Here is a 26,860-nt window from a genome sequence, read left to right as displayed (position 1 = left end):
GGAAAGCTGTCACTTACATACAAAGCTCCTCACACTTCGGCAAAATTTAGTCTACTTCTGACCAAAGCCAGCTGAGGGCACGGTCATTAAATCCTGACAGATTTTGTTATTTTCAAGCCATTTGAAAGTAGAGCCAGTGGTTCTATGTAACAGGTGTAATCCACAAAGGCAGGATCCAAAAAGACACCACTAAACAACCAGGTATTATAAATATTACCATGACTGAGTAGCAAAGAAACCTCAAGTCAACAAACACTCCTAATGTTTGGGTAATATCGTGCCCCTAATTCCTCCCACCGCTCTTGAAAGCCCAGAGCTACAGCAAACCAGTCAATAATATTTAATGAGCTAGCTTCTTAATTTAGGGTTTGAGTGCTTTCAGCACATCTGAGTGCAGCACCCCAACTATGTATTTCAAATCAAGAAAACCACAGCCACCACATTTCCATGCCCAAATCATTAGAATAGCAGGTTTTTGCTTCAGAACTGTAGTAGAAACACACTCAAAGGGCAGTTTTACATTATTAGCATGAGGCCTTTTATCTCACTATTTCCAAAGGATTTGGGAATCTTTTTTAAACTACTCAGCATTGTTGAATCAAAGCTACATCTGGCATGGAACATACCAACCAGCACCTCATAATGAGTAATGGGAGGGTAAAAAACCCAAGAGCCATGGAAACATCAGATCTCATAAGGAAAACCATGACAGCTTTGGTATTAATAGAGAGCAGACAAGGGCACCTATTTAAAGGAAGACCTGGCTAAGTCCTTGCTTTATTCTCTGCTGCTTGGTTAAACTTGTAGAAATCGGTTACAGGTCTTGCAATTCAACTGGAATACAGATAGTTAGCACACAGCTTAAGAACTCTATTCTTTCCAAGACTAATTTAAAGGACTTGTTTTCAAAAATTGTTTGCCATCATTTTTCCACTTTACTAACAGGGAAGGATCACATAAATGCTCTGTTCCTATATTCTTCATTAAGCATCCCCTACTTGCTAGCACCAGGAACATATCTAGGAGAGACACATCTTTAGCCTGACCTGACATGGCCATTCTTAGCCTTGGCTTTGAAACCTGCCTCTTTCACTGAGACTTGACATGACACACTGCAAGAAATGACTGCCAGAGAAGCTAAAGGTGGGTTGGGATCTTGCTGTCAGAGAGGAAGAGTTTAGTTGAGGTTATCATCGTTTTTAATATAATGCAACACACCAGTGCACAAAAGTGTATGGGGAGCTCTGAGAAATCTGTGGGTCTGTGATGTGATACACAGTTTTCAAAGCATATACAAAGTGTGCCCAGATGTATCCAGTGTCATCACACTACTGACACTGGAGCTAGAAGAAATCCAAACCTTTTTCCATCTGGTTATCTCAAAAAAAGCTAAATAATTCCTTTGCAGTTACTGCCTGAATGCAAACTTTTCCTTTAGCTTTCAGGTTTCCAGTGATGGGGAAGACAACTTAAGGAAGCAAACTATTTCTTACTTGCTCTTGAAGGCTTTGAGCCAATGCCTGCTGAAGTTCTTGTTCTTCCCTCTCTCTCTCCAGATCGTACTGCTGCAGCCAGTCAACCTCCCCTTGGGAGCCTTCTGGAGTTTTGTTTTCCTTATTCTCATCAAAATCTTTAGTTATCTCAGTGAAACTGGCAGGACCTGAGGAATCACAAAGTACAGTTTATACTTTTCTGGGTCTTCTGTTTGTTACCAGCTAAGCCCTCTTTCAATTACCACAATCCTTGCAGCATAGTGACATCTATTGACAGGGAGCTCACCCGCCATAAAACACCCACACAAGTCAAATGCAAAAAGCTCCAAAGCACAGTCTTATACTCATTTTAACTGGTGCACAGTGAACCATTTGATTAATCGCTGAACCTGTTCCCTTCTCAGCCTTTTATGATAATTCACTCAGAAACAGCAAGTTTAACTACAGAAGCCACACACCACTAGGTCTCTGCAGCCATGAAGCTGACACTTGAATTTCTCTATAAGAAACCATGGATTATAAAAATTTGCATTGTGCATTATACCTCAGAGTACAACAGAGGAAGCCACAATAAAAGCCAAACCAAATGCAAGATGAAAAAAAGGACTAATCTCAAGCACTGTTTAATGTGCTACCTTTTGCTTCAGCTAAGAGCCTCAATCTTGTGAACACTATGTACAGCTTTAAAGGTGCACGAAGATTACAACATTTTAGTTCACCTTTGAAGTAAACACTGTGGCAGAAGTGCTTTATGAAACATCTGAAATGAACATTCATTCAACTGCGGCAAATACTCCTGCAGTTGCAGGACACTTAGATTCTTTGCTTGCAACTAAGAAAGTGTGAAGACCTGCTCCAACAGCTATGAGGCAGCATCATGTAAAACTTGATGGTTTTGCCCTGTGCAGACTTCAATTTCTACTGATTAGTTATTAACAAGGATAATACAAGGGTATCTATTAACCCTTAAACACAAGAACAACAGCACCAGAACCATGATCTATCAGTCTAATCCTTTTAAAATGAAAAAAACCCCCAGGATTTATTACATGACCTTTGAAAACTTCCAATATAAGAAGAAATACAGAACTTATATTAAACACATACTTTTTGCTTAAGAATGTGCCTTCACAAAAGTGCCTTCAAACAATTACATTGTACTTTCCAAAGAAAACCTGGACAGAAATACATTTATGTGGCCACATTCTATCATAACTCTTTCACAACACCATAAGCAACATCACTGTATAAAAAGGAGGGCACAAAGCAAGCTGATCACATACTAGTATTATTCTTACACAGTGCCTTCCACCATCAAGGCCATCAAGAGCTGCCCACTGAAACAAGTGTCATTTTTGGTACCAGTGGGATATTCTGTTGTTAACTAACCTCCTGGTTCTTAGAGGACACGAGCATATTGTTGGTCTCGTTTTCCATACTAGTGCAATTAAAAACCTGACTGCAAACATGTAGCACACAATAAATGATAAACCACTTATATTTCCTTCAGCTGGCTAAAGAAGACTCAACTTCCCCACACTGAGATCACAGAGGCTCCTCCTTGCACTTAACCATGTCTCTGTCAGAAGCCATAATTCGCTTGAGTCTCTTAAGCTTACAAGTCTACTCTCACATAAAAAGCTTTAGAAAAAAAATACAGAGATATAGTTAAATTCATTAGTAACTATTGACAAAAAAGCTGCATTTATGAAAGCATTTTAGCTTTATGCCATGTGAACACTGCTACTGTGCTGCCCAGGCTACAACAGTTACAGAAATGAAAATATTTTCTGCTTATGGAAGAGTCAGTTCTAGACATGGCCAAATATTAGGAAATGGAAGTGTCTGGCACAGGAACCTTGGAAACACGTGTTAATCAAGAGGAAAAAAAACGGAAATTAACTTTGAATCATGGACGTGACAGACTTACAAGAAAATATATTTTCACAGTTTGATGAATTAAATGCTTTATATGCTGGGAAATGATAAAGTTTAAGTTTTAAAACTCTGAGCAAGTCAGGCAGTTTCAGCAGTGCACTTGTATCCAGTTCCTACTACCCGCCATAACCAACCTGATGTTATCAGTAACCTGCTTTAGCCCACTAGAGTCCAGTAAATTGGTTACATTGCCTTACCTGAGTCTAATACTGTTTTGGGTTTCTCCATCTCCATAGATTCCAGGTTGTCTGGCAATTCCTGAATTTCATCATCTCCAAAACCAGTGTCTGGGCTGCTTGTGGGCTTATCTTCATCATGGCTCAGAGACAGAGAAGCTTCCCTTTTGCTCATCTCTAAGACAGCAGCTAGGAGCTCATCTTCGCTCATCCCATCAAAACCAGCGTTACCCAGCTCAGGTTTATCACCCTCCATTTTACTTCTTTTTGAACCCTAGAGATGAATGGAGTTATGATTAAGTGTTCAAATAAACAGGTATATAACATCAGTTTTACATTTCCATGGAGATTTATTTTTATTAACCCCAGGGAGTGGGAGCTCGGCACTGTCTGCATTCAACATAGTTTCATGAGACTCAGTGTAGAGACAGCCTTTGTAGCTACACTTACTCCAGGGAAAAATATTTAAATACACACTACAACCAGTTTTTACAGGCCTTGTGGATTAACATATACAAGATAACTCTTCCCTTCTCCTTCCTTTCCTTCAAAATGTAAAATGTTTCCCTTTTAGGTTCTGATGAATTCTCAAGCCTCTGCCAAGTCAGTGCTGAGATACAAGCAGGGAAATTGCAAGTTTGTTAACAAAGAATGAAGCAGCAACATGAGAGTAACTGAACTCAAATGCAGAGATGGTAGAATAAAAACTGAAATTGAGCTGGTGTGAAGAGCAATTAAAATTAAGTTTTGTGCTCCGGATTTGCCATATGAAATCCTGATGTGAGTAGAGGGAGGAGGGCAGGACTTGCAAACCAAGTAAGAAAACAGTTAAACAGGGAAAGGGGAAATTATTCTTTCCCAAGAACAGAATGATTTTCAATTGGAAGAAATAAAAAAGACTTTAGTCTTAATCTCAATTCTCCTTTTTATAGTTCATTTTCCTAAAGCTGATGCTCATCAACTCCTACACAACTGTGATTTGCAAATAATATAGTAATTTCAATCATTTTGATATTAACTGTTAATCAGCAGGTTAATCTCCATGTATGCATGCTTACACAATTACACTATTTACCACATGCTTAGAATTTCTTTTCCTATATTATGTTAAAAATGGGGTAAGATAGTTTCTATTAAAATGTACTTATCCAGGTCTTATTCCAAACTGCATTAGGATGGATCCCAGAATTTTGTTAAAATGAACAAAATTACATTTTTACTGCTGCTTTTTACTCAAATACCGCAAGCATTTTGTATTAAAACTGCCTTATCAAACAAGATTAGCAAATGAATTATCCAACTAAAATGCTTGTTCTAGACATGTTGCCCTCCAAGAATTAGAAGTGACAAATTTAAACATCTCTCCTCACAGCTATTTATGCACTGAATAAGTAAAGCAGAATACCTGCTTTTTAAGCTTTCTGATTTCTCTCTCTGCCCCTGTAGGCTACCAACATCAAAACTGGTTCAGCTCTTCAGCAAACCCTAGTTCCAGGCTCTCTGCCAACAACTACCACTAATTCAGAGGCTGGACTTCAAAGACTTGGCATCATCTGTGCATTATTTGAATACAACTTTTCTACTAGACATTATTTGCATAGATCTTAAATAGCTTAGGCTCTAAGACAGGCTGCTTTAAGTAAGCATTTTTAAGATGTCCTACAAATACTACTTCATCTGCAGAAGCAGAGATCACAGGAACTGCAGTTCTGCCCTGTTTAGCTGGGTAAGAGCTACTTGCCCCTGTATCACCCAGTGCCACATACAGATGCTATTCCAGCTGTTGTCCCACGTGGCAGGGACATTTTGCAAGGAGTGCCTGGCAGGGGATGTATTGGTCAGACAAAGTGACCACCAAGCCCTTAATGCAACCCCATCCACAGCTGTTTTGAGAACCATACCAAGAGAAATGGTGCAGCAACAGTACTGCCACTTCCAAAAACCAGGCCCAGGTCTCCCAGGACAACACTGAGAAGGTCAGAGAACCTGGTTAATAGTAATAGATGGTTGGTAAGTGGCCAATACGCATGGCCACAGAATAAAATAATTTACATGGAATCATCACCACCAGTGTTCTTTCCCACATCAGGCTGTAAAGCCTGTAATTAATTTGTTATTCAAATTACTATGCTTTATTCCCACAATTTCTACGCTTACAGGGCTTGTGCAGTAGAAACTACCTACTCTTCCTCACAAACAAAACTCTAGGAAGAATTAGTTAGGACAGTTTGAAATACCTAAGAGTACATAAGAGAGACTTCAAAGACAAGCTTGTTTCCTTCCCCCAGCCGCAGCCAGGCATAGATGTGCCATGCAGGACACTGGTCTCAAGACCTTCAGCAAAGGGTTTTCTGTGTTTTCCCACAGCAATCCATTCCATCCCTACATATCCTGACCATCAGGAAGTGTTCCCTAATATTTAATCTAGATATTACTGTCTGCAATTTAGTCTATTACTTTTTGTTCTATCCACCACAGGCACAGAAAACAGCTCAAGTGTTTCTATTAAATTCTTCCCCTTCCTTGAAGACACAAGCCTTGCTTACATTTTTCTCTAAACTAAAGACCAAACTGAAGACCACTTGCCTGCTCTTTCTCTCAAAATCTTTCTTTCTAGACCTCTGACCATTCATGTTCCTCTCCTCTGGCCCCTCTCCAGTTAATCTATAACTTTTCAGTCCAAAGCCCAAAGATGGATACAGAACTCCAGCTAAAGCTCAATTCTGAGGAAAAAAAGGAGGGTTACTTCACACAATGTGTAAGTATGTAGGCAATGGTTCAGTCTAGATACTTCTACTTTCAACCTGCCTGACCTTGTGATCGACTGTCACCTTTCATGCCCTTTCTGAAGGCCCACTGCTTTCCCAGCTGTTCCCATCCCACATATATAGTCGATTAATCCTGATAAGATTAGCACCTTTAGCCTGTTCCCATTGAACAACCTCTCCTGTTTCTATGCAGTTTCTCAGATTTGTCAAGATCATTTTTATCTGTAGTTCTGAGCTTCATCAAACTGGCAGGTCTTCCCAGCTCTGGATCTCCTAAAATTTTATTACTCATTATCTGTCATTTATTAAATACTGGCTCAGGATCCTCCCTTGGTTTCATTTTCCCATCAGATCAGAAACTGTAGATACCTGCCTCTTGTTACCTACTGCTATTCATCCAGACTTACACTGGTTCCTTAATACCATAATCAAGGCCACAAGTCTCTGCTTGATTAAAATAACCCTACAAGCATTGTCAAAAACTTTCGTGAAGCAAAAGCTTTACAGAAGCACAGATTCAGGAAACTTGTCCTAAGCACTAGGCCTGCAGCACTCTTAACAGAAGAAAGTGGTACTGTAAGATAATCCACTAAGCTGCTTCTATTCCCTTCTGGGTCATCACTTCTTCCCACACAACTCATCTACCTGCTAATACATGGCCCTGACAGAGGCAAAAAAAGGTATCTTGGCAGCATTAACATTAGTCACAAGGAAAAGCTCAAAGGCAATTTGAAATTAACTGTGCCATTACACCAGTGAACTTGGTCTCTTTACTTCCATGTGTCCGCCTCCAAAGACTGTTAGCTTCAGATTCTAAAAGCATTTTAAAAGCCACACTTGAAAGAGAATACAGATTGGATGTGCAAGAAATTCTCTCAACTGAATATTTTGCTTAGCCCAACTTGTACTGGATCTAATTTAATCAAGGGCTTTACTGCATACTTTTATTATTGACAGCACATTATTCCTCAGCCTGGGAACATTATAAGTGGAAGTTACCCAAAGGATTGACCAAACTACTAAGCAGCTGGTATACATAACCTGAAAACCCAAGTTCAATTGCAATGCAATTACTTCTGTTCCCAGTGGGAGCCCAAGACAACTGTAGAGAGAGGTCAATTAGCAAAGCACTCCCTTCTGGCATTGCAGTGCTAATTAGGAGGAAAAAAACCTCATCTGACATAAATTTCACTCAGTTTATGCTAAAAAAAGCAGACATGAGCACATACAGGACCTAGTACATGAAAGTTTGTGGATTTTTCCTTTACCTTTTCTGGCTCTTCTTGCAGTTGTTGCTGTTCTCTACTCTGTATGTTACACAACCTTTGGCTATGGGCAACAGACCGTTTCAATGGCTCATCATCGCTGTCAGAATCTACATACAGTGCTGCAGAGCTCTTTGACTTGAAAGTGTATTTTCTGTAAATAAAAAACATGGCTATAAAACTTCACAGCATTGTAGCATTGTACAAACACATCTCAAAGTAACTGTTGAAGCAGTGCTTTCACACTGTTCAATTGGGGAACAAACTGCAACAACTGACAATGACAATTTATTAATATGGCAGTCAAGGTTTTCAGAAAAGCTGTATTTTATTGGGTTAACTGACATATCTACTTGAAGCCTGCAATAATAGCTTACAACATTAAAAGTAACTAAGTGTGTGGCTCTTACTTTTGAGGCCAAGGATTCTGCACTTTATTACCTCGCAATCCCAGACAACTCACTTGAGACAAGGCCACACTAACACATAGGATTTGGCATAAATCATTTGACTTCCGTTTTTTAAGTTGGACATAGGACTTCTCACAACATTCACCAGATATAAAAAGTACAAAAATGCACCAATTTTTTATTTTTCATGTTTGCTCTTCCATTAAGATAAATTCTTGATTCTTTAAAACAGAAGACAAAGGAGTCTGGAGAAGACACCATTTCTATTTTGTTAGTAAATCTGGTCTTTAAGCATCCCTCAATGCACAACCATCCACTGTGATATTACATTTTTCACAGTATCAAAAATTGGCTGTCTCATCTTTGCAAATAAACTTAAGGAATCAACCACCTGTTCCCATAACACCCATTTTGGCTCCACAGAATCAGAACAAAGAGCTAGATTGCAGAAGTAGAAATCACTTTGCTTCTTAAACTAGGCAAATTGCACCACTGATGTTAATTTCAGCTATCATGTAACACCAATAAAACTCAGATATGAAAAATGACAGTAGCTGAAATAATTTACAACATAAAACCCAGAAAATAACTAGAAAATCTAAAAACGCCTTAGAAACCATGCCATAAAACCCCAGGCCACTGGACATGGACATTTCAGAGCTATAACTCACCTAGAAGGTGTGGAAGTGCTTACAGTACAGGAATTCACCATTTGGGAGGCTTTCAATGGACGGGAACTATTAAAAGAGTAAAATATTTATCGCAGTAGTTACAGTCTTTAAAAAATACATGTTTACTTGTCTGCTATGCATGCAAATCCATGACCAAAAGAACAAGCAGAATACCATTATGTACTTGCTAATTGCTTAGATTTACAGTAATAACCTCATCACACTATAAATAAACAACAGTTGTTCAAAACCATGTATAATCCTTTAAACTTGATTCACTTCTTGGCGATGCACCCTTAGGGACCAGCTCATAAATTAAAGGCTCTCAGCTCCCCTGCCAAGACAACTCCTTCCTTTATATTTTATTCCCAACACTTGAGCTCCTGCTCCCAAACCACAGTCTCCTCCTGTTGTCTGGATCAGCCGGTTTTCTGGCATGTCCCACATCTTAATTTCCCCTGCCTTACCTAGATTCCTCTGAATCAACTTCCTGCTCCATTTAATCCTTTCATGGGCTCCTCAAAGTCCATCACTATCACTACACATCTATCAAAGAGATGGTAGCCACTGCAGAAATCTTTTCTAATCTTCCCCCTAAACCACGGCTGCTTCTCTCCAGCGCAGTTCTCCTTCCACTCCCTGGTTAATCACAATGGTTTCCATGACTGAAAAAACCTCCAAACATCAGAAGGCTATTTCCAACCTGTTTTCAAGCATTTCTGCTCTGGTTAGCATAAACTGTTTGTGTTTGAGATTGCTACTGTTAAAACAAATTCATGGGAAACATTCACTTACATCTCAAAACACCACTAAACGTTTGGCACAACACCTGCCACGCTGCTGAACAAATGCACCAGATGTGTCCTAGCTCACAATGGATGCCCTGGCTATGTCACTCAGGAGAGGCTACAAGAGACTCAAGGGTTTCTTGTTCCTTATCCTGCCACACGCTTCCTGTGACAACTGGCACATTTAATCTCTGTGTCACAGGTCAGGCAGCTGTACAGAAATAACACTCACAGGGAAAAGGAGAGACTATTTTCAGCATGCAAAGTGCTCAGACACTACAGTGGCACAGGAAAGACAATGAAAAATGAATGACAGCACAGGAGGTGCAAGTGAAAATTAGCAGAAAATGGTAGGATGTTTTGTCTTCTAAGCAGAGTTAGAGTGCTCTGAAGGGGAAGGTAATCTAGATTACTTTGGATTTAGAGGCTGACATTTTAAAAATTACTAACAGAAGTGTTCTTAAAAAGAATATAAAGCTATTTTCAAGTACAGTGAAGATTATCTTACCAAATATTCCCTAGATAATGCCCTAGATAATCTCTTCCTACTGCTTCTATCATGCTTCCTTTCCAAACATGTTCTTATGACAGCAGCATTACAAACCAGCAGCACACATCTGAAGCTGCATAACTGTAATGTTGCCTTGCTCAGACATCCTCAAGAGGAGATCTGACGAGTGTCTACCTTGTGGCACACATGATTAACACAGCAGGGACCAAAGCTCCACACTTACATGGCAGAATGAACACTCCATCCCAGCGTCAGTGGCAGCCTGGTGCTTTCGGTACAGTGGGAAAGCAGGGTTAAGTATCTTGGAATAACCACCTGCTGCCCGACTTTATGATTGAGAGACAATGCTACATTGAAACTGTATCGTTTCAGATGAAGAATAAGGACCCTGAGAGAGATAAGGACAAATGTTAATCTCAAGACAGAAGTCAGAGAAAACCTATTCAAAATCCAAGCAAGCCTTTTTTCCAAAGTAATTCACCTGACCAAACCAGATTATTACTTTGGAACATTAGGCAAATGTTGACCATCTCTTTTATCTCCCATACACAGGTAATTATGCCTCTGTTCATCACTCAATTTGTGCAATATTAAAATTTGAGAATATATTTACTGTATCTGCTTCGTTCACATCCCAGAAACCCCAAGAAAATGGGAAGGAGAAAACCCAGTCCTCCTTGTGTAGCGATAGGGAGGAAGAAACAAGTACTGCAGAGGGTTTCCAAGGGCTTCTTTAGAGTGAAACTGAAGAACAGCACGAAGACTCACTGCAGGCGCAAATCTCTCACACACTGACCACTGTAAATACTGTCCTGCTCATTTTCCCAGCTTTACTCTTCAAGGGATTTTTTGCACTTCTGTAACATATGCATCCAGGAAGAAGGGGAACAGGTGCCAACATTTACCTGGGAAGCCTGTTGAACTTGTGTGTGACAACAGCAGACTTTCCATTGCACTTCTCACAGGAATACTCAATCTCCTCTGCCTGTTTAAGGGAGCAGAGAAATGACTTGTAGACCAAAAGAGAAATCAAACAGATCTCAACCAAAAATACATCACATCTGTCACAAAAATTCTTCAAAACAGCAGTAGCCACTTAAAAGTATAATCACCTTCAACTTGACCAAGTAAGAGGGTATTTAATAAGAGGACAGGCAGAAAACCTTAAAATTTGACATCATATCCACTAATACAGGTGGAATTCTCCTTGCAAGAAGAACAGTGAATGAGCCACCATAATGACACAAATTAGCTTCCAAAGGGAGGGGACAATCTTGTGAGGTTAACAGTTTTCCCTCCCATACACAGGATTTGGGGTTTTTTGGGTTTTTTTTTGTTTTGGGGGTTTTTTTTGGGTGTTTTTTTGTTTTGTTTTGTTTTGTTTTGGGGTTTTTTTTTGGTTTTTTTTTTGGTTTTTTCCCTAATAACCTATAGTGGAGGATGGTGCCATGAAATTTTCTCTTTCTTGTTCAAAACCTCTGCTTTGTTCCTCAAAAGCTATCCTCATCTAAACTTACCAAGGGTATGCTACATGAGAATAGAGTTCTGAACAGACATCAAAAGGGGAAGCATCCATTTCCTGAAATTATGTAACTTGCCCATCAAACATTTTTACAGCCCTTTACCTTAAGTGAAGCCAAATTACAATTTCAGGATTTTTTTTAAATCGTAAGACCTCCACCAGCTTTTAGAAGGAAAAGCACATCAACTATTCTCTCTGTTGAAGGTACTATCTATACAGAGAGGGAAAAAAAGGTTTGTCTCAAGATATGACAAAATACAACACCAATTCACAGACGTACGGCTTATTTTTAGGTTTCAGAAGCTTTACCTTGAAGCTCTACTTACAAAGTAAGCATCCACATATTACAGCAATTTATTTTTTTAAATTATTGTACCTGCATGACCTTTTCCCTCCATGCTAATAAAGGCTTGTACACAAGCTGTTGAAGCATCCCAGCCCAGGGGAGGTAGGAACTCCTGTGTGATTACCCCAATCTAACAGCCTCCCTTCTCTCCTCTGTATTTGTTCACACCTCAACTCTTTCAGCATAAAATTGGGACGTTTCCCTATTTTACATCAGTTAATTTCTGCACAGCATTCTGCAATAAAAACTTCCACGTGCTGTTAATGGACAAACCTCAAAAAAGTGCAATGTTAACTCACATGCCTGCAAACCACTGTCACAGAAACTAATAATCACCTGTACAATCAGAATTTCCATATGATACATAACCTACACACACTCCACAATGCATAAAACCCCCCCTGAAAGTACCTACCCGAAAAAAGAGGTCAAGAGAATCCTGGATCGATCGGGAAGGAAGGAACTTCTTCCTTCGAGGAAGGTCAATGGAGAGGTCATTAAACTGCTCTCGTTTAGTGACTGTTTCACCGCACCTAAAAAAGAAACATGCCTGTGAAGTCTGATGAAAAATAAACTTAACAAACACTTGCATGTTTTAGGGTAAAGTGACTTCCCAGTAAACATACACTTCTTCATCATCCTATTTTTACACATCAAAATGGAAATGTTTGATGCTCAGGACAAAGTTGGATCTTGCAATTTCTTTTTGATGCTTTATAAGTTGAAACATTTGTGCAAGGCTAAGAATGAAAATGCACAGATTGCTTTGGAGAAGCAAATGATCAGGTACACAGGAAATCAAAGTGACTGCTATAGCTGAACACATCTTCATTCAGTATTCTTAGGAGAAAAGAAGTAAGCCCAGCCCAGCCTAGCAGAAGGAAGTGCTAGAAATGCTTTTAAACTGTTCTTATAAACAAAAGAGTAGAGTCCATCTAAAAAAAAACAAAAGAAACAAAACCCCTTAATTTTTCTTACATTTAATTTTTCTTAGGAAAAAAACCAAAACAAAACCCTACTACAGTAACTTTTCTTCCATAGTTATTACATGGATGCACTTTACTTTCAATTGTTCTGTGGAACCAATTAAGTATACACAAACTATTATTCCCAAATATCTGTGTTCATGGAAACTCTGTGGAATGAAACATTCCCATATGGAAATGTGTTGCACATGTTATAGACAATGAATGCCCAAACATACTGGTTTACATCTTTTTCTGCAAGAACACAGAGAGACAGAAGAAAATGCCATTCCTTGGAAGCCCTTAAAAAGATCAAATTAAAAACATAGCTTCTTCTTTTTCCTTTGTTTTTTTAGGAGGAAACATTACTTGGCTGAAACCCCCTTTTCTCTCTATTCCCATGCAATTGGTACACAAAGAGCCAAGCACAAAGGCCTTCCATTGGACATGCAAAGATGAACGAGGTGGTATGAAATTGTTTGAAGTAGGCCTGCAGCAGCAGGCAGTGTGGTGTGAGGTTTACAGCACTTCTAGACAATAGAGTATTTTTCTAAATATCTAGCTTCAGATAAAACATAGTTCTTAATTCTGGTTACAACCTGCAGATAAAGTCACATGAGATGGGAACACTTCTTAGTCTTAAGATAAGTGTAAGGAAAGGTGTCAAGCACACTTACATTTTGCAAATGATAGAATGCTGAACCTCAAACTCCAAGTTACTGATAACGGGACATGTATAAACTTTGGCGGCTGAGAGGTCATCAGAAGCACGTCCTGGTGAGTTATCCTCATTAGGGACTGGTTCACTCTTCCAAGTTTTGTTTAACTTTTCCATGTCCTCCTTCAGCTGATCCAGACACTGGCTCAAGAACTCATGTGCATCCTAGAAACAGAGTAAATGCAATGAAATGGCTTTGTATAACTTCATTCAGTATTTTTCTCAAACACACACAGACTGGGCAAATTATGTTTAGTTCACTGCATGCAGTAATACTAAGGCAGTTCTGCCCTAACAATCATTGCCATTCAACCAAAAGTCACTGTCAAACACAGCTGAAGCTTGACAGGTGTTCAAAGCAGTCCAAACACGGAACAAATTGCACATAACTGTTTCCAGACAATGATACTTACATTCTGCATGTATCCAGAAAATCTCTCTGCAGTAGCTGAAATGGCACTTTTCACCTTCTTGAGCAGCTCTTTCTTAACCTCAGGGCTGCAGACATCCTTTTTAGCAAGAAGATGGGCAAAACGTCTGCAGAAGTCAAAGCAACGAAAGACTTGTTGGCTTTCCAGGACTTCAGAGAAACATAATAGAACCCATGATACCTTATTTTAAGAGTTCCTAAAAGCTTCTCTCCTGTGATTAGTGGTTCAGGGGTAATGTATGATAATATCCAACATATAATTAACCTTTTCCATTTCAAGTATTTCGAGATCTCATTTGAGGCCATCATCAACAGCACTCAAATGAACAAAAAAACCCAATCCATAATCTTTTAAGGTAAAGAGAAAAGCCTTATAAAGCTCTAAAAACTTATTTCAGGTCTTTTACAATGAAAATAAAACCTCATAATGCTTTTTGAAAACTTTTGTACTGATACAAGATATGATATCACACAGTACCAAAATAAGTAACACAAAATCACTAAATTCAACTTGAATGGTCAGAATGGTTTCTATTTGTTTTATTTTTAACCTTCCACTCATTTTCAAGCCTTACTTCTTTCAGCAGTGAAAACATTGTAACAGAGAAAAAAGCTGGAGCAAAAAGAGCCATAAGGAGTTGATTGGTTCAAGCTAGTGCCTCTGTTAGCTTTGCTATAAAACTTGTGAAATTTACCTGTGCCTCTCAGCTACTGTGATTTAGTTATCTTTTACAACTGCTTTGCAATTTCACAGGACATACACACCAAATATAATCCAAGCACAAGTTTCAGTCATGCTACATACATAGGAAAGTGATAGGAAGATGTCACTTTCCATGACCCCAAAAACCCCCAACTCAAAGACAGGGAACACCTGTACAACCCCCTTGCATCCCAAACCCAACAACTAATACTCAGTTACCCCAAGAATCTGATCTGTTTGCTGCAGCTTGACAAGTTTTTGCTACTCTGCTGAACTCCAAGAACAGCATGTGCTGTCCTAGCCCTCCAGGGTTGGAGGGCTGCTCAGTGAATCATGTTAGGAAAATACAGCACAGTTGATAAGCAATCACTGATCAACCAGAAAAACAGTCACCAGGTTAGATGATATAGCCAAACCAAGAGAAGACAAAGTAGATGCTTTGAGTATCAACTCTGACTTGTACAGGATCACACACTGCCCATTAGGTATATGGAGCACAACCTGCAGAGATCCTTCTACAAAAATTAGAGAAAGGACATATCAAGAGGCACATGGAACAACCTCTGATCCCAAGTAGTGTAGAAAGAGTTCAAGATGACACACCAAAAATAGAAAAATTACCTCAAAAAATAGAAAAAATTTATTAAACGGAAATACAAATGGTTCTGATAATCCTGAATCTTATTTAGTGACAGAAAAGAAATTAGGTGACCAAGAGAAAATATAATAAAAATCCCAAGTGGTTGAATTTAGAGAAAGATTAAGTATGCAAAACTTGAACACTTTCCACAGCTACTAAACAAAAGGCAGGAGCCCCCACATATCAGGTGAAGTCAGTGATCAACTTAAACTCTACCTGGCAAAGTTTTTAAAAGAAATTTTACTGTATCTAACTTATTTTGCAATTTCTTACATTTTCTTCTGAAGCATTTCACTCTGACACTAGAAATACAGTAAAAGAATGCCTCTAACTCAGTATTATAAGTTTTAAGAGCAGATTTCCTATTTCAAAAGTAAAGCTCCAAAACACAAAGAGCTCTACGACTTATTTTATTATCTATGCAGGCAAATGACCCTCTACAAAGATGCTTCAGAATTACCAAACCAGTTTCTCAGTCATGAAGGAGAAAACAGCTTTCATAGAAAGTGGATTTTACCTGATAAGTGCATTGAGTGGAATTTTTTTCCATGGGATACCCTGTTTGAGCAAATCATTAGCAAAAGACTGAATTGAAAACAAGGACTGTAGAATGGCATTCATATAGCAGGTGTTTCCCAAGTTTGAAAATCTGAAAAAAAAAAAAAAAAAAAGAATACTTTGTGTCTATAAGCACAGCATTACTAACACACAGGATATTCACCCCAGCCACTCCCCACAGTTTCTTACTAGAGCTGTCCCCCAGCCCTTCAGCCCAAACTGAAAACTCATGGGAGGCAGCATTTATCAGGAAAGCACCCATGAGTTTCTACAATCAAACTTTTAAAAAATGCATTTATATATACATGTAGAACCATCATTAAAGGAACATGAATTACCTAAAATTATTACATCTCTGAAACTCCCAGGATGTGAATTCAAGAATACATATCCTCCAAACTAGGAAAAGTGTTCCCTGCCTCAGTGTTCATTAATTTCAGGATTATTTTTAAAATTAAATAATTATAACAAGAATGTGCATGTTCTGATGATCAAAGTATGCTTGCTAGATAAAGAAAATTAAATTTACCCTTGCAACTGTTGTTGAGGATGGGTGGAAAGGGGCACTCGGGGTTTGTTCCATCCTGTGTAATCTTGATTAGATCTCATTTTTTTAACAGAAAGAGGGGCAGGCTGAGAAAGGAATCCCAGGCTTCTTTTGGCTGAAGGGGTCTGGCTGGATACACTAGACCTAGAAACATAAAAGCATAAGAAGGGTTAAGATTTTTAATGCTCTGCCCTAAAGGGCTATAGTCCATGACACTGGAATCACAGCACTATGGAAGTCAAGGACTGGTAAAGCCATACAAGATAACTGGAAAGTATCACAGTGAAAAAGAGTTGTGACAGAGAACACTTCTTTCCAGCAGTGTTAAATTCTTAGCTTGGTTAAATTTCCTTATATCCACTGGTGTGCATGCAGTATAACCAAGTCTTTGGTCTTACAAACATTTAATAATTCTCCACACTGTATGAAGAGAGGAAGAATGATCACATAGCATGAGATCACTGCTCCCAAGATATGCTTAAAATTCACATCTGGGCCAGAGTCCTCATTTTCAGTCTCTTGTTCTTGTAACCCAATCACTATGGACCTCAATTCCTAACATTTAAACATGGACAATGCTTTTTTTCTCCCTTGATCTTGTATCTCATCTTTCTAGGGCACAGACTACAAGTCTGACTGCACAGCACCCAACAGAGAAGAATCCCAAGCTCAGCAGGATTTAGTATTTGCTAAAATACTGTTATTAAAATACAGAATTGCATGCCATTTATCTACTTGGGAAAAATGAAGCAAGGATTCAGACTTAACTTCCAGAGTTTATATAGAATTTGAATCATCTAGAGTCATTCACAACAACTATAACAGACTTGAGTGATTTTACAGTGTCTTTTCTATTGCAAGCAGTAACTAGAGCTTGTAGATGTAAGCAGGGCAGTTGAAGACACACTGAAGAACTGGACTGTGCTCCTGAAGGAAAAAAAACAAAACAACTAAACCCACCATGTTATGCATCTAAGCACCAAGTGATAAACACATAGGAAACTGAAGAGCTGAATTCCTGTGAAACAACTGCTTTTTACAGTTCACTCCAGTGAATCATCCTACCTGTCCAGGGTGGAACTGCCAGTGGAGTACTCTTTTGAAGAGGACCGACTACCATAAAAAGATGACGACTGTAGTGGCAAAACACCTTTAAAAGAGAAGGAAAGGCAGGACGTTTCGTTCCAGGTTACACAGCTATTTTTAAAATAAACAACTTGTTTGAAAGTACTTAGTCAAAAGGTTTAAAAATCTTCAAATATTGGTTTCTAGAATTAGTTGAGAGACTACTAATACATACACTTAGAAGTACTAATGTGAACATTAATGATATGTAAGTAAAGGCATGACGGAGTTTAAGGTATTCAATTCAGTCTCCATCAAACTCAAAGTGCAATATGAAATATTAAAAAATCATTATCTTAACTGTGTGAAAGTTAATAAATCTCTACCTCTTGTTCAGAGAGACAAGACACATGTACAGAAAACTCCTGATTTCCAATGCAGTGCTCTCAAAATTCAACATAAATATGCAGAAGTGAAAACAGCTTCTCTTCCCACTCCCAATTCCACAGTAAATTACTATATACTTGAGGCAAAATAGGATTGTTTCATTGCTATGATATCATTGTGACAGATCCTGAGACTCTAATGCCTCAGATGGTGCCACATCAAAAAAATGCTCTCAAGAGTCAAAAAGCCACCTATTACAGTGAATCATAGTGTAATCTGGTTTGAATAATGAATAACCGTTTGCTTCTTTTCCAGCTTGAAGTTGTTTGAGCCACGTGACTTTCAGAAATGCAGATAGATGAAAGAAGATTGCAATACTGTTATCAGAACTTGCAGGGATACACAGACTCTAATTTTGACTCTGAAGACAAAACCAGATTTCCATTCAGAGGTAAACATTCACCTTACTGGCTGCTCCAGCAACACACCTGCACCATCAGAGATGCACTAAAAAAAGAACGCATCCACCAACATTCCCCCATAAAAACAAGATCTTGAATTCATTCCCTTTATGAGGAAAGAAGGTAAGTATTTATTCATAAAACTGGAGAACGGTTCTGCTTATTAACTTATCTACATATTGTCAATATTTTTGTGTTGTCTGTAAAGCCTTGTCCCACAGCAGTATCCAACAGAACTTGGGTACAAACAGGACAAAAGCCCTGGCCCCAGTGAGCTCCCCTATAAGTTCTAGGGAAGAGATAAGGAAGTAAAATCAAACAGTACACATTTTAATCACAAAAACAAGCCTACAGGTCTAATAGGCATTAAGAGCAAAGGAAAGTTTTAAAAATAAATAAGAAAGCAAGCAAAAAGGAATTTACAGAAATCCCCTCCCAAGGGAAAGAGCAGCTTGGAACAGTTTGAAGCTGCTTGTTGGAATTTTCAAGCAAGCTGGCTCATGGGCTAGCATCAGCACTTAAGGATAAAGGTCAAGGCCACACTAGAGCAGGACAGGCTTTGAAAATGAAGTCAGGTTATTTGCATCTCATGTACAGCTCTGGAGGAAGCAACAAGTTAATGGCATAGCAGATTAGGAAAAAACATCTCTGCAGCAACTTGCTGAACTAGTACCAAAGGGGTAAAATCATACTGGTCAAGGCCAGGTATCATTTGGCTTTCCATTCATTTTTGTACCTGATGTCCTATTCTCCTCAGCCTGCTTCAGGTTCAACTGTTTCTCTCTGCTACTATTCAAGTACTTCCATGCTGGATCACTCAAGGCTTTATTATTCCTACAGAGAGAAGAGTGGAAGGCAGTGCAGTTATGGAAGATATGGGAAATTCCTGTTCAATATTTACAACCTGTTTTAAAGCATTTCTCTCCTATCACCTTTAATACTTGACCATGAACAGTAGAACTTCACTCACATATAAGTTTAACCAATTCATTTAAACAAGCCCTCTTGCAATGAAATCTGATTTCAAACACATGGAGCTGCTTCTTCAAATGGGAATTCCCCTTTATCAGTTTTGTTTTGAAAAGGGTCAAAGCACATATAGTGCACATGCAGTTCTGACTGACATAATTGACAAAAGATCGATGACACAAAATTTGCATGTGCCACTTCACGCAAATCAGCTGCTGGAGTAGTTTGTATTTCCCTTATTAACCCTGAACACATCCACATTTCAAGTACCCAATGTATTCTCAAGCTTACTAGCCTGGTCCATGTGGCTGAGAGCATTCTTTTCAGAAAAATATATCTTTACAAATGAACAAGGAATTTAAAATTAGAAACAACTGTTACTTACGTTGAAGAATCATTCTCTTTGGGATAATCTTCACTCATTTCTGAACCAGGGGGTTGTGTTCTTTTCCTCTTTTCACTGAAGACACAAAAATTTGTGGTCATTCTTTCTGGAAGGTTAGTAAATGACTCTCTTTCAAGTGAACAGAATTCCTCAATGCTTTCCATGCATTTTGGACCTATCTTCTGCAACCTCCACATTTATAGCATAAAGAGAAGCATTTGGTCTGCCAACTCTTAAGCTGTACTTAAAGCTCTAGTGCCAATACCAATCAGAGGCTATAAAAGCATGGATTAACATCCTGTTAAAAGTAACAGCAAAACTAGAGGAAGATTTATATTCCCTTCTTATGTCTCAGTTCCACCTGCAGCTCTATAAAGAGCTGAATTTTAACAGTATCATAGTAAGAAGAAAACCCTCCTACCGATTCTCCAACAAGCCTGTCCTGTGGGGGACGGTTGATGCAGGAGGTGCTGAAATGTTCACTCTGTTGCTTGGTGTTCCAGCCCCAGCAGAATTTTTCATAGAGCCTCTCGCTGGGGTACCCAGCACCTTGCGAAATGTATTTTCCTCCTTACTTTCCACAGTCACTCTTTTGGGAGGAGTCTGCAAAGCCCAAGTGGAGGGGGCCAGGGAAAAAACCCAAGAGTGAAAAAACAGGATCATCTTTAGTCTAATCTATGATTTTCACCACTTTTTATTTGCTACAATGTAGCATCCAGAAGTGGAGAGATGCTACTTGTAACAGAATTAGAGACTTTAAACACTAAACACATAGGTAAAACTTGGACTGAGTAATACAAGTAGTAAACATGAAACTACTGCAGTAACCACTTTCCCTTCCCATTTTCCAATGCTAAGTCAGTTGAACTTAAGTTTTTTAAATCTCCTTTACAAGCTTTGACATTAAAAAACCCAAGGCATGATTCCTAAGTACCCCCAGATCAATTCTGGGTGGTATTACAATTAAAAATATTAAAAAGCTGTACTAAACCCCATATAATTAAAACGGTGCCATGACCGCCTTGGGCCAAACAAGCCCTACATGTGATGCAACAGAAGGAGGTAATAATTGGTTGACTAAGGAATGTTGGTCAATTTTAGACTTGAAAACTGAACATGTCTAATCTCACCACTGTATACACAGCCTCAAGTTTTTACAGTGAGATTGCCTTTAAGTAACATGTAGAATTTGTTTTGGGACAATGTCAGAAATAGTCTCCCTCAGGGCAGTAATACAAGTATATTAACAGAGATAACATAGTAAATTAAAGCCAGTAGATACACCATGAAATTTGGGGAGAAAAAGAAGAACAAAAATATTTTGAAGGAAAAAAAAACAACTTCTGGAGAAAAGTCTGTGAAATTGACACAAAAATGTGAGCAGAATGCCACAAATTCAGTAACTTTGTTCAGCTGCTTCTTAATGTACATATTTGGCTGAAGTCTGCTAAACTCATAAAGAACTATGCTAACACACGGTCACACACATGTAAGGTGTTCCAGCATAAAACAAAGAGAGATTCAGAACTATGTGAGAAGCAAGTCTCAGTCGTGTACTTTCCTTCTATTTCCACTTCTTCTCTGCCTGAAAGCTCATATGTGAAGAACACAGTCTGACTTCCATAGCCAGACACTGACCTTTCCTACTTATACAGATGTCTCCTCACAAGCAAGATACAACACTGCCAACCACTCCATACACATCTATTCCAAGCTCTCACAACATACAGTAAGAGAATGAGAGGAAGAGAGGAATAGAATAAAATCAGAGAGGAAAAATTTGAACAATTTAACAAACCTGGTTCTCTATGTAAGAGAATTGCCTGTTAGCTTCCTTCTGTGTGGCCCTGCTGCCCAGCACACCTCCAAAGCTGCCAGATCCTTGTGAGGGTTTTCCAGCTGACAGAAAAAGTACACAATATTTGATTTGATTGTCATTTAACTGACTGGGATTTTTATTTGCAAAATGTTTAGCTGGAGTTGATTTTGGAAAGGGCATACTAGATTTCTTGCCAACAGATGACAACATTCTGAATGCACAGACCTAAGCACATGTTTATGGATATCCCTCATAGTGGTCATTTAGCCACTTGACAGCAAACCTCCTATCCTTAAAAAGAACAAAATTAAGTAAGTAAAATAAAAAACTAAGAGACTGTGCATGGGCAATTAACAGACAATCTTTCAAATACCAACACACAACATAAACAAATCCTGTATGTTAATCTCTGATTATTGCTCAGCATGGGCAAGGTATAAAACAAAAAATGGGGCTCAAGGCCAGAAAGAAGCATTTACAGAAGTGCAAAGAAAGACAGGAACACAAGGAGGACAAAATGTGCTGAAGATATGTGCTGGTTTTGGCTAGAGCAGAATTAATTTTCTTCCCAGTGGCAATGCTAGGGATATGTTTTGGATTTGTGCTGGAAATACCGCTGATAACACAGATGTTATAGCTATTGCTGAGCTCTGCTCACAAAGAGTCAAGGCCTTTTTTGCTGCTCACATAACCCCTGAGAAAGCAGGGGATGCACAGAAGGCCAGGAGGGGACACAGATGGGACAGCTGACCCCAACTGACCACAGGGATATCCCACACCATGCAGCATCATGCTCAGTGTATAAAGCTGGGGAAGAAGTAAGGGAGGCACAGTGATGGTGCTTGTCTTCTCAAGTCATTATTACACATGGTAGAGTCCTGCTTTTTTGGAGATGGCTGAACACCTACCTGCCTGCCCACAGGGAGAGGTGAATGAATTCCTCATTTGCTTTGCTTGCATGCACAGCTCTTGCTTTACTTACTAAACTGTCTCGGTCTCTACCCACAGGGTTCCTCATTTTCACTTCCCTCATCGTCTTCCCAACCCCACTGGGAAGAGTAAGTGAGCAGATGCTTGGGGCTTAGCTGTTGTTTAATATGGTTAAACCATGATAAGATGGGAAAAAGAAAACACAACACCTCTCCATAATGTTATAACATGACTGACAACAATTGCACTCACCAGTATGAACCCTGTCTTGATGGACTGCATCCAAATACATCCGCATTTCATTTGCATCTTTAAATGGTACCTTATCAATTGTCAGAAAGCTGGTGTCCTTTAGTGTCAGCATCAGGCAGCACAGTTTTCTGCCATTTGGTCGTAAGGTCACAGTTTTAATATTATGGCTTAACTGGAAACAAGAAAGTGACTGTAAGCATAAATCCAACCTTAAAAGGCCAAAATACTTACAAATTCAAACAAAATATTTCAAATAGACAGGATAAGAGAAACTCACACCAAAATACTTCTCCTGGCTCCACTTCAAGGAAACATTAAACCTCACAGAATTAATACAATCTGTGACCTTGGCATCTGACAGAACTGTAAGGACAGTATTATTATTGCTCAACAGTCTCTAGAGTCCTGGATAAGCTTTCTGAAACTTGCTTTCCTACCGAGTGTGACATTTGTAAATGTAAAGGAAAAACAACTTCATAAAGTCCCACTTAGTGAAAACTTCCAAATAAAGTGCAAAATACAATTTAAGACAGGAAAGTTTAAGTATTAAACACAAATGTTTCACTTCACAATTTGGTCCCAGACAGATTTGAAATGGCTTAAGAATCTGCTGAGGGAGTAAGTCAGTAAGAAACACACTTAGTCTGAATGCAACATCGTAACAATTAAGTGGTGTCAAAACTTTCAGGGTTATGGTTGAGCACAAGAACAATTTTAAGACGACTTTGTGCTCCCTAATGATACTCCTGCTACTTTATAATAACCTTACTTGTTAATTCATGCTAAGTCACCTACAAAAACTGGCTGCTGGGTAAAGGTTCTACTACTCATGCAGGTTGAGGGTAGCTCAGAAAGACTGAGATAGTAGAAGACACTCCACGTCCACCAATGAGATTTCTTTTTTTTCCATTATGATCTCTAGCTTCTTGGAAAACCAATCCAGACACAACAGAAACTTGTAAGAGCAGCTGGAAAACCACCTCGATCAGAAACCAAGGGTTTGTTTAAATGGGAACATTACACTTCTGAAACACTTTGTGCTCAATCCTTGTATTTTGGGTTTGGGGTTTTTTTGTGGGCTGCTGAGATTTTTTTAAAATATATGCTAAAAATATCTTCAAAGACCTAAGAATTGAATAATGGACTCCAAGTATTACATGCTCTCTTAAAACACCGAGCCCAGTGCAAAGGGATTACAATTACTTCACCATCTCAGTGCAAAACAACCCATCTGAACGCAAAATGCTGTCAGAAGACTCCATCCATACTCTTCATGCACCTGTTACAACTCAGTGCCACAAAGTTTTGGCAGGTGTAGGGAAACAAAGTAATTCTCTTAATACTATCTAGAACAACTCAGTGAAAATTCTGGAACATCTCTAAAACATCATCTGACAGAAGAAATTTGATGACACACCAATCAGTGTAGAAAGAAATGTAATGCTGGATCCGTCCAAACCCTCCACAACAGAATAGTAAAAACAGGCAGGGAAACCACTCACAGTCCTCTCAGAGCAGCTTGTCAGAAGTACAGGGAATGCTACTTCTCATGCAAGATCATCAGGAATTTGTCACACCTGAAGTGGCATGCCAACAGCCTGGGGCTGTCTCACACAAACTACCCTCCAGTACAAGCCTCCTCCTCTTCCTCTGCTGCAGTCCCAGCTGCATGGTGGTTTATCACCCCCTCCACTAGATCCTGCATGCAGTCTTTTCCCCAAATTTCTGTGAAAACTCTCCACTGAGCTCACAAAGAGATCTGTCAAGTGCCAGAGACAGCAGACCTAAGAGGCTGGGAACAAAACCTGCCCCTTTAGGCCATGGTTAGCTGTTCTGTAGGCTCATCCTCCCCGTGGAACCTCCCTTTGAGTTGCTGTCACACCACATCACTCATCCAGGTAGAAAGGGGTGTGTGAGAACAAGCACCCAGGGAATGCACGAGGGGAAGACAAGACTGTTCTGAGGAGCAACATGGTGCAACAGTGGATTAAACCAAACCTGCAGCCACAGCAGCACACGTGAGAAGGCAGAGATTCAAGTCTACAATAATACAGGTGGGAACAATCCACAGCTAACGATTTCCTCACTGCCTTGATTTCAAGGCAACACCAGCTGCCAGATTCTTAACTGAGACTTGAGCACTCTAAGGCAGGAAAAACCTAACCTTTCAAACAGAAACTTTTTTTCATAGCATCTGTACACAGAAATAAATGGCTTAGAGAACAGACTGGTGAACATTACTGATGAAAAACAACAGTGGCATGAAAAAGCAGAAGCCAACACCTAGATCAGTTTAGGCTGTTACAAAGTTGCTAAATAAGATGGGATTTTTTTTCTTCCAACTGCTCTTGTATCATTTACATATTTTAAAAACAGGTATGTATTTCTTACAGAAAAAGCACTCTGCTTTTGATTTGGGGCATTTTGCACAAAATCTAGGAAGACTGACCTGAAAACAACTATAGAATGAGAAAAAATTTGGCTGAATGTTTCAAGAGAATCTTTAACAACAACCTGCATCTGCATTTAAAACCTAAAACTGCAACAACTAACGTTCAGCAAAGTCTTGCAAAAGGCTACAGGTGTGTTAACACCATTGCATTCAGCTGGGGAAACAGCTATTAGAAAGTGGTCAGGATCTTCTCCTCTAGAGAACACAAATGTGCCAGTAACAGAAAGGTTACAGGTTCCAAAAATCCAGAACGTGAGCCACGGTGCTCTATACTTCTGTAACTTTTCTCTGCTTTTTTGGCTCTTCCCATTCAATGGAATCTCAATACCAACCTTGGTAGATCCTTTAACAATACGTGTAAACTATTTACTGGAGAATAATACAAAGGGATTAGTGTTCAGGAAATGAGGAACAAGAAACAGTGACAGAGGGAAGTCTGTGGGACACTTAATAGCCTTGAAGAGGACAGCTGTTCACAAGAGAGCACAATCCATGCACTGTTAAAACAAAAGCCTTAATGTCTGGCATACCTGAAACGTCGTTGGAATTCCTCCAACACTGTAGTGAACTACTAGATTCACTTTGTTGTCCTTCTCCACAATTTCAAAGCTCCCTTCTTTCCATTTCGTAATCCCAGTCTGCATGCTGCGCATCCGGACAGGTCCGTGCACCTTTAACAGAGCCATGCTTTCTCACAGAAAAGAGCTAACGAGAGTAAGTGTGCTCCACCTTAAAAACCTGTTAAAAAGGAGAAACGTATAACTTGGCAGGCCAAATAATGGCTCAAGGAAGAGAGAAGCATGGCTTGAACTATCCATAGAAGTTTAGTAGAACCGTCTCACTGTTTTTAAACACACTGAGAAAGAGCTGATCAGCAGTGAAGGAAACTTAGATTAACAAAATCTCTCCCAGCATGAACAGCAGTGCAGCGATTCCTTACTGCTGAAAGGTAAGCAGACACAATTCCGGACACAGAAGTCCTCAAACCCCCTTAACTTCAACGGATCTAAGGAAAGGTTAAAAAAAAAAAAAAAGTGCCCTAGGAAAGCCAGCATGAGATGGGAACCAAAGTTCTGGAGGAAGCCTAAGAAAGAACATGAGCTCGTTTCTGAGGGCGCGGGACCCGCGGCCACCTGGCAGGGCCCGGACGGGGGTCTCCGGTTTCTCCCGCTGCTCTCCGCCCGGGAAAGCCACGGGCCCCGGGGGCAAAAGACACAGCCGTAAGGGTTCCGGAAAGCACGGCGGAGCGTATTGCCAAAAAAAAGCAGAAGGAATGAATGGAGCGGCCCCTGCGCGCAGCCCGGCAGGCGTTGCCGGGGAGGTTCCCCCAGGCATCCCGCGCACAGGCGCCGCCGCCCCCGGCCCCGCCTGCCGGTGGTCCCGCTCTTCCCGGGCCTGGCCCGGCTCCCCTTCCGCCGCTCACCCACACAGGGGCATGGAGAGCACGGGAGCGCCGCCCGCCACGGGCCGGGCCGCTCTGAGGGCGGGCGGTCGGCTCGCGGCGGTCGGGAGCGGGTAGGAGTCGGTGGCGGCGAGGCCCGGTACCTGCGTTCCGGCGCGTCCCGGCGCGTCCCGCGGGTCCCGGGGCGAGGCCCGGGGGGGGAGCGGGGGAAGGGGGCGGCGGCGGATGGCGGGAACCAGCCGCAGCAGCGCGAGACGGCGCGCAACGCGCGCCCGCTCACGTCAGCGCG

At 40.0% G+C, this 26,860-nt stretch overlaps 1 protein-coding gene across 2 annotated transcripts in view; it reads right to left on the bottom strand.

Annotated features, from left to right (window-relative positions):
• USP37 (ubiquitin specific peptidase 37) overlaps positions 1 to 26,797 on the bottom strand; it is a 35,049-nt gene extending 8,252 nt beyond the window's left edge. For both annotated transcript variants that reach the window (XR_010722142.1, XM_066190165.1), the window contains exons 1-19: positions 26,715 to 26,797; positions 25,700 to 25,907; positions 22,718 to 22,889; positions 21,515 to 21,615; positions 20,138 to 20,319; positions 19,717 to 19,791; positions 19,099 to 19,196; positions 17,515 to 17,599; positions 16,432 to 16,593; positions 15,862 to 15,993; positions 13,985 to 14,108; positions 13,531 to 13,736; positions 12,304 to 12,421; positions 10,926 to 11,005; positions 10,244 to 10,408; positions 8,722 to 8,787; positions 7,644 to 7,794; positions 3,629 to 3,881; positions 1,494 to 1,660 (exon numbers count right to left, since the gene is read on the bottom strand). Coding sequence is in view for 1 of the 2 variants with exons in the window: in XM_066190165.1 (XP_066046262.1) it covers positions 1,494 to 1,660; positions 3,629 to 3,881; positions 7,644 to 7,794; positions 8,722 to 8,787; positions 10,244 to 10,408; positions 10,926 to 11,005; positions 12,304 to 12,421; positions 13,531 to 13,736; positions 13,985 to 14,108; positions 15,862 to 15,993; positions 16,432 to 16,593; positions 17,515 to 17,599; positions 19,099 to 19,196; positions 19,717 to 19,791; positions 20,138 to 20,319; positions 21,515 to 21,615; positions 22,718 to 22,889; positions 25,700 to 25,855 (2,493 nt within the window). In the remaining variant the exon portion in view is untranslated. The remainder of the gene's footprint in view (positions 1 to 1,493; positions 1,661 to 3,628; positions 3,882 to 7,643; positions 7,795 to 8,721; positions 8,788 to 10,243; positions 10,409 to 10,925; positions 11,006 to 12,303; positions 12,422 to 13,530; positions 13,737 to 13,984; positions 14,109 to 15,861; positions 15,994 to 16,431; positions 16,594 to 17,514; positions 17,600 to 19,098; positions 19,197 to 19,716; positions 19,792 to 20,137; positions 20,320 to 21,514; positions 21,616 to 22,717; positions 22,890 to 25,699; positions 25,908 to 26,714) is intronic.
• Positions 26,798 to 26,860: the final 63 nt, after the last annotated feature.

This window comes from Chamaea fasciata, unplaced genomic scaffold, assembly GCF_029207755.1.
Source record: "Chamaea fasciata isolate MVZ Bird 193981 ecotype frontalis unplaced genomic scaffold, bChaFas1.0.hap1 SCAF_8, whole genome shotgun sequence".
Taxonomy (NCBI): Eukaryota; Metazoa; Chordata; class Aves; order Passeriformes; family Sylviidae; genus Chamaea; species Chamaea fasciata.
Note: the sequence above shows the minus strand (reverse complement) of the source record. Positions and strands in the feature narration are given on the sequence as shown.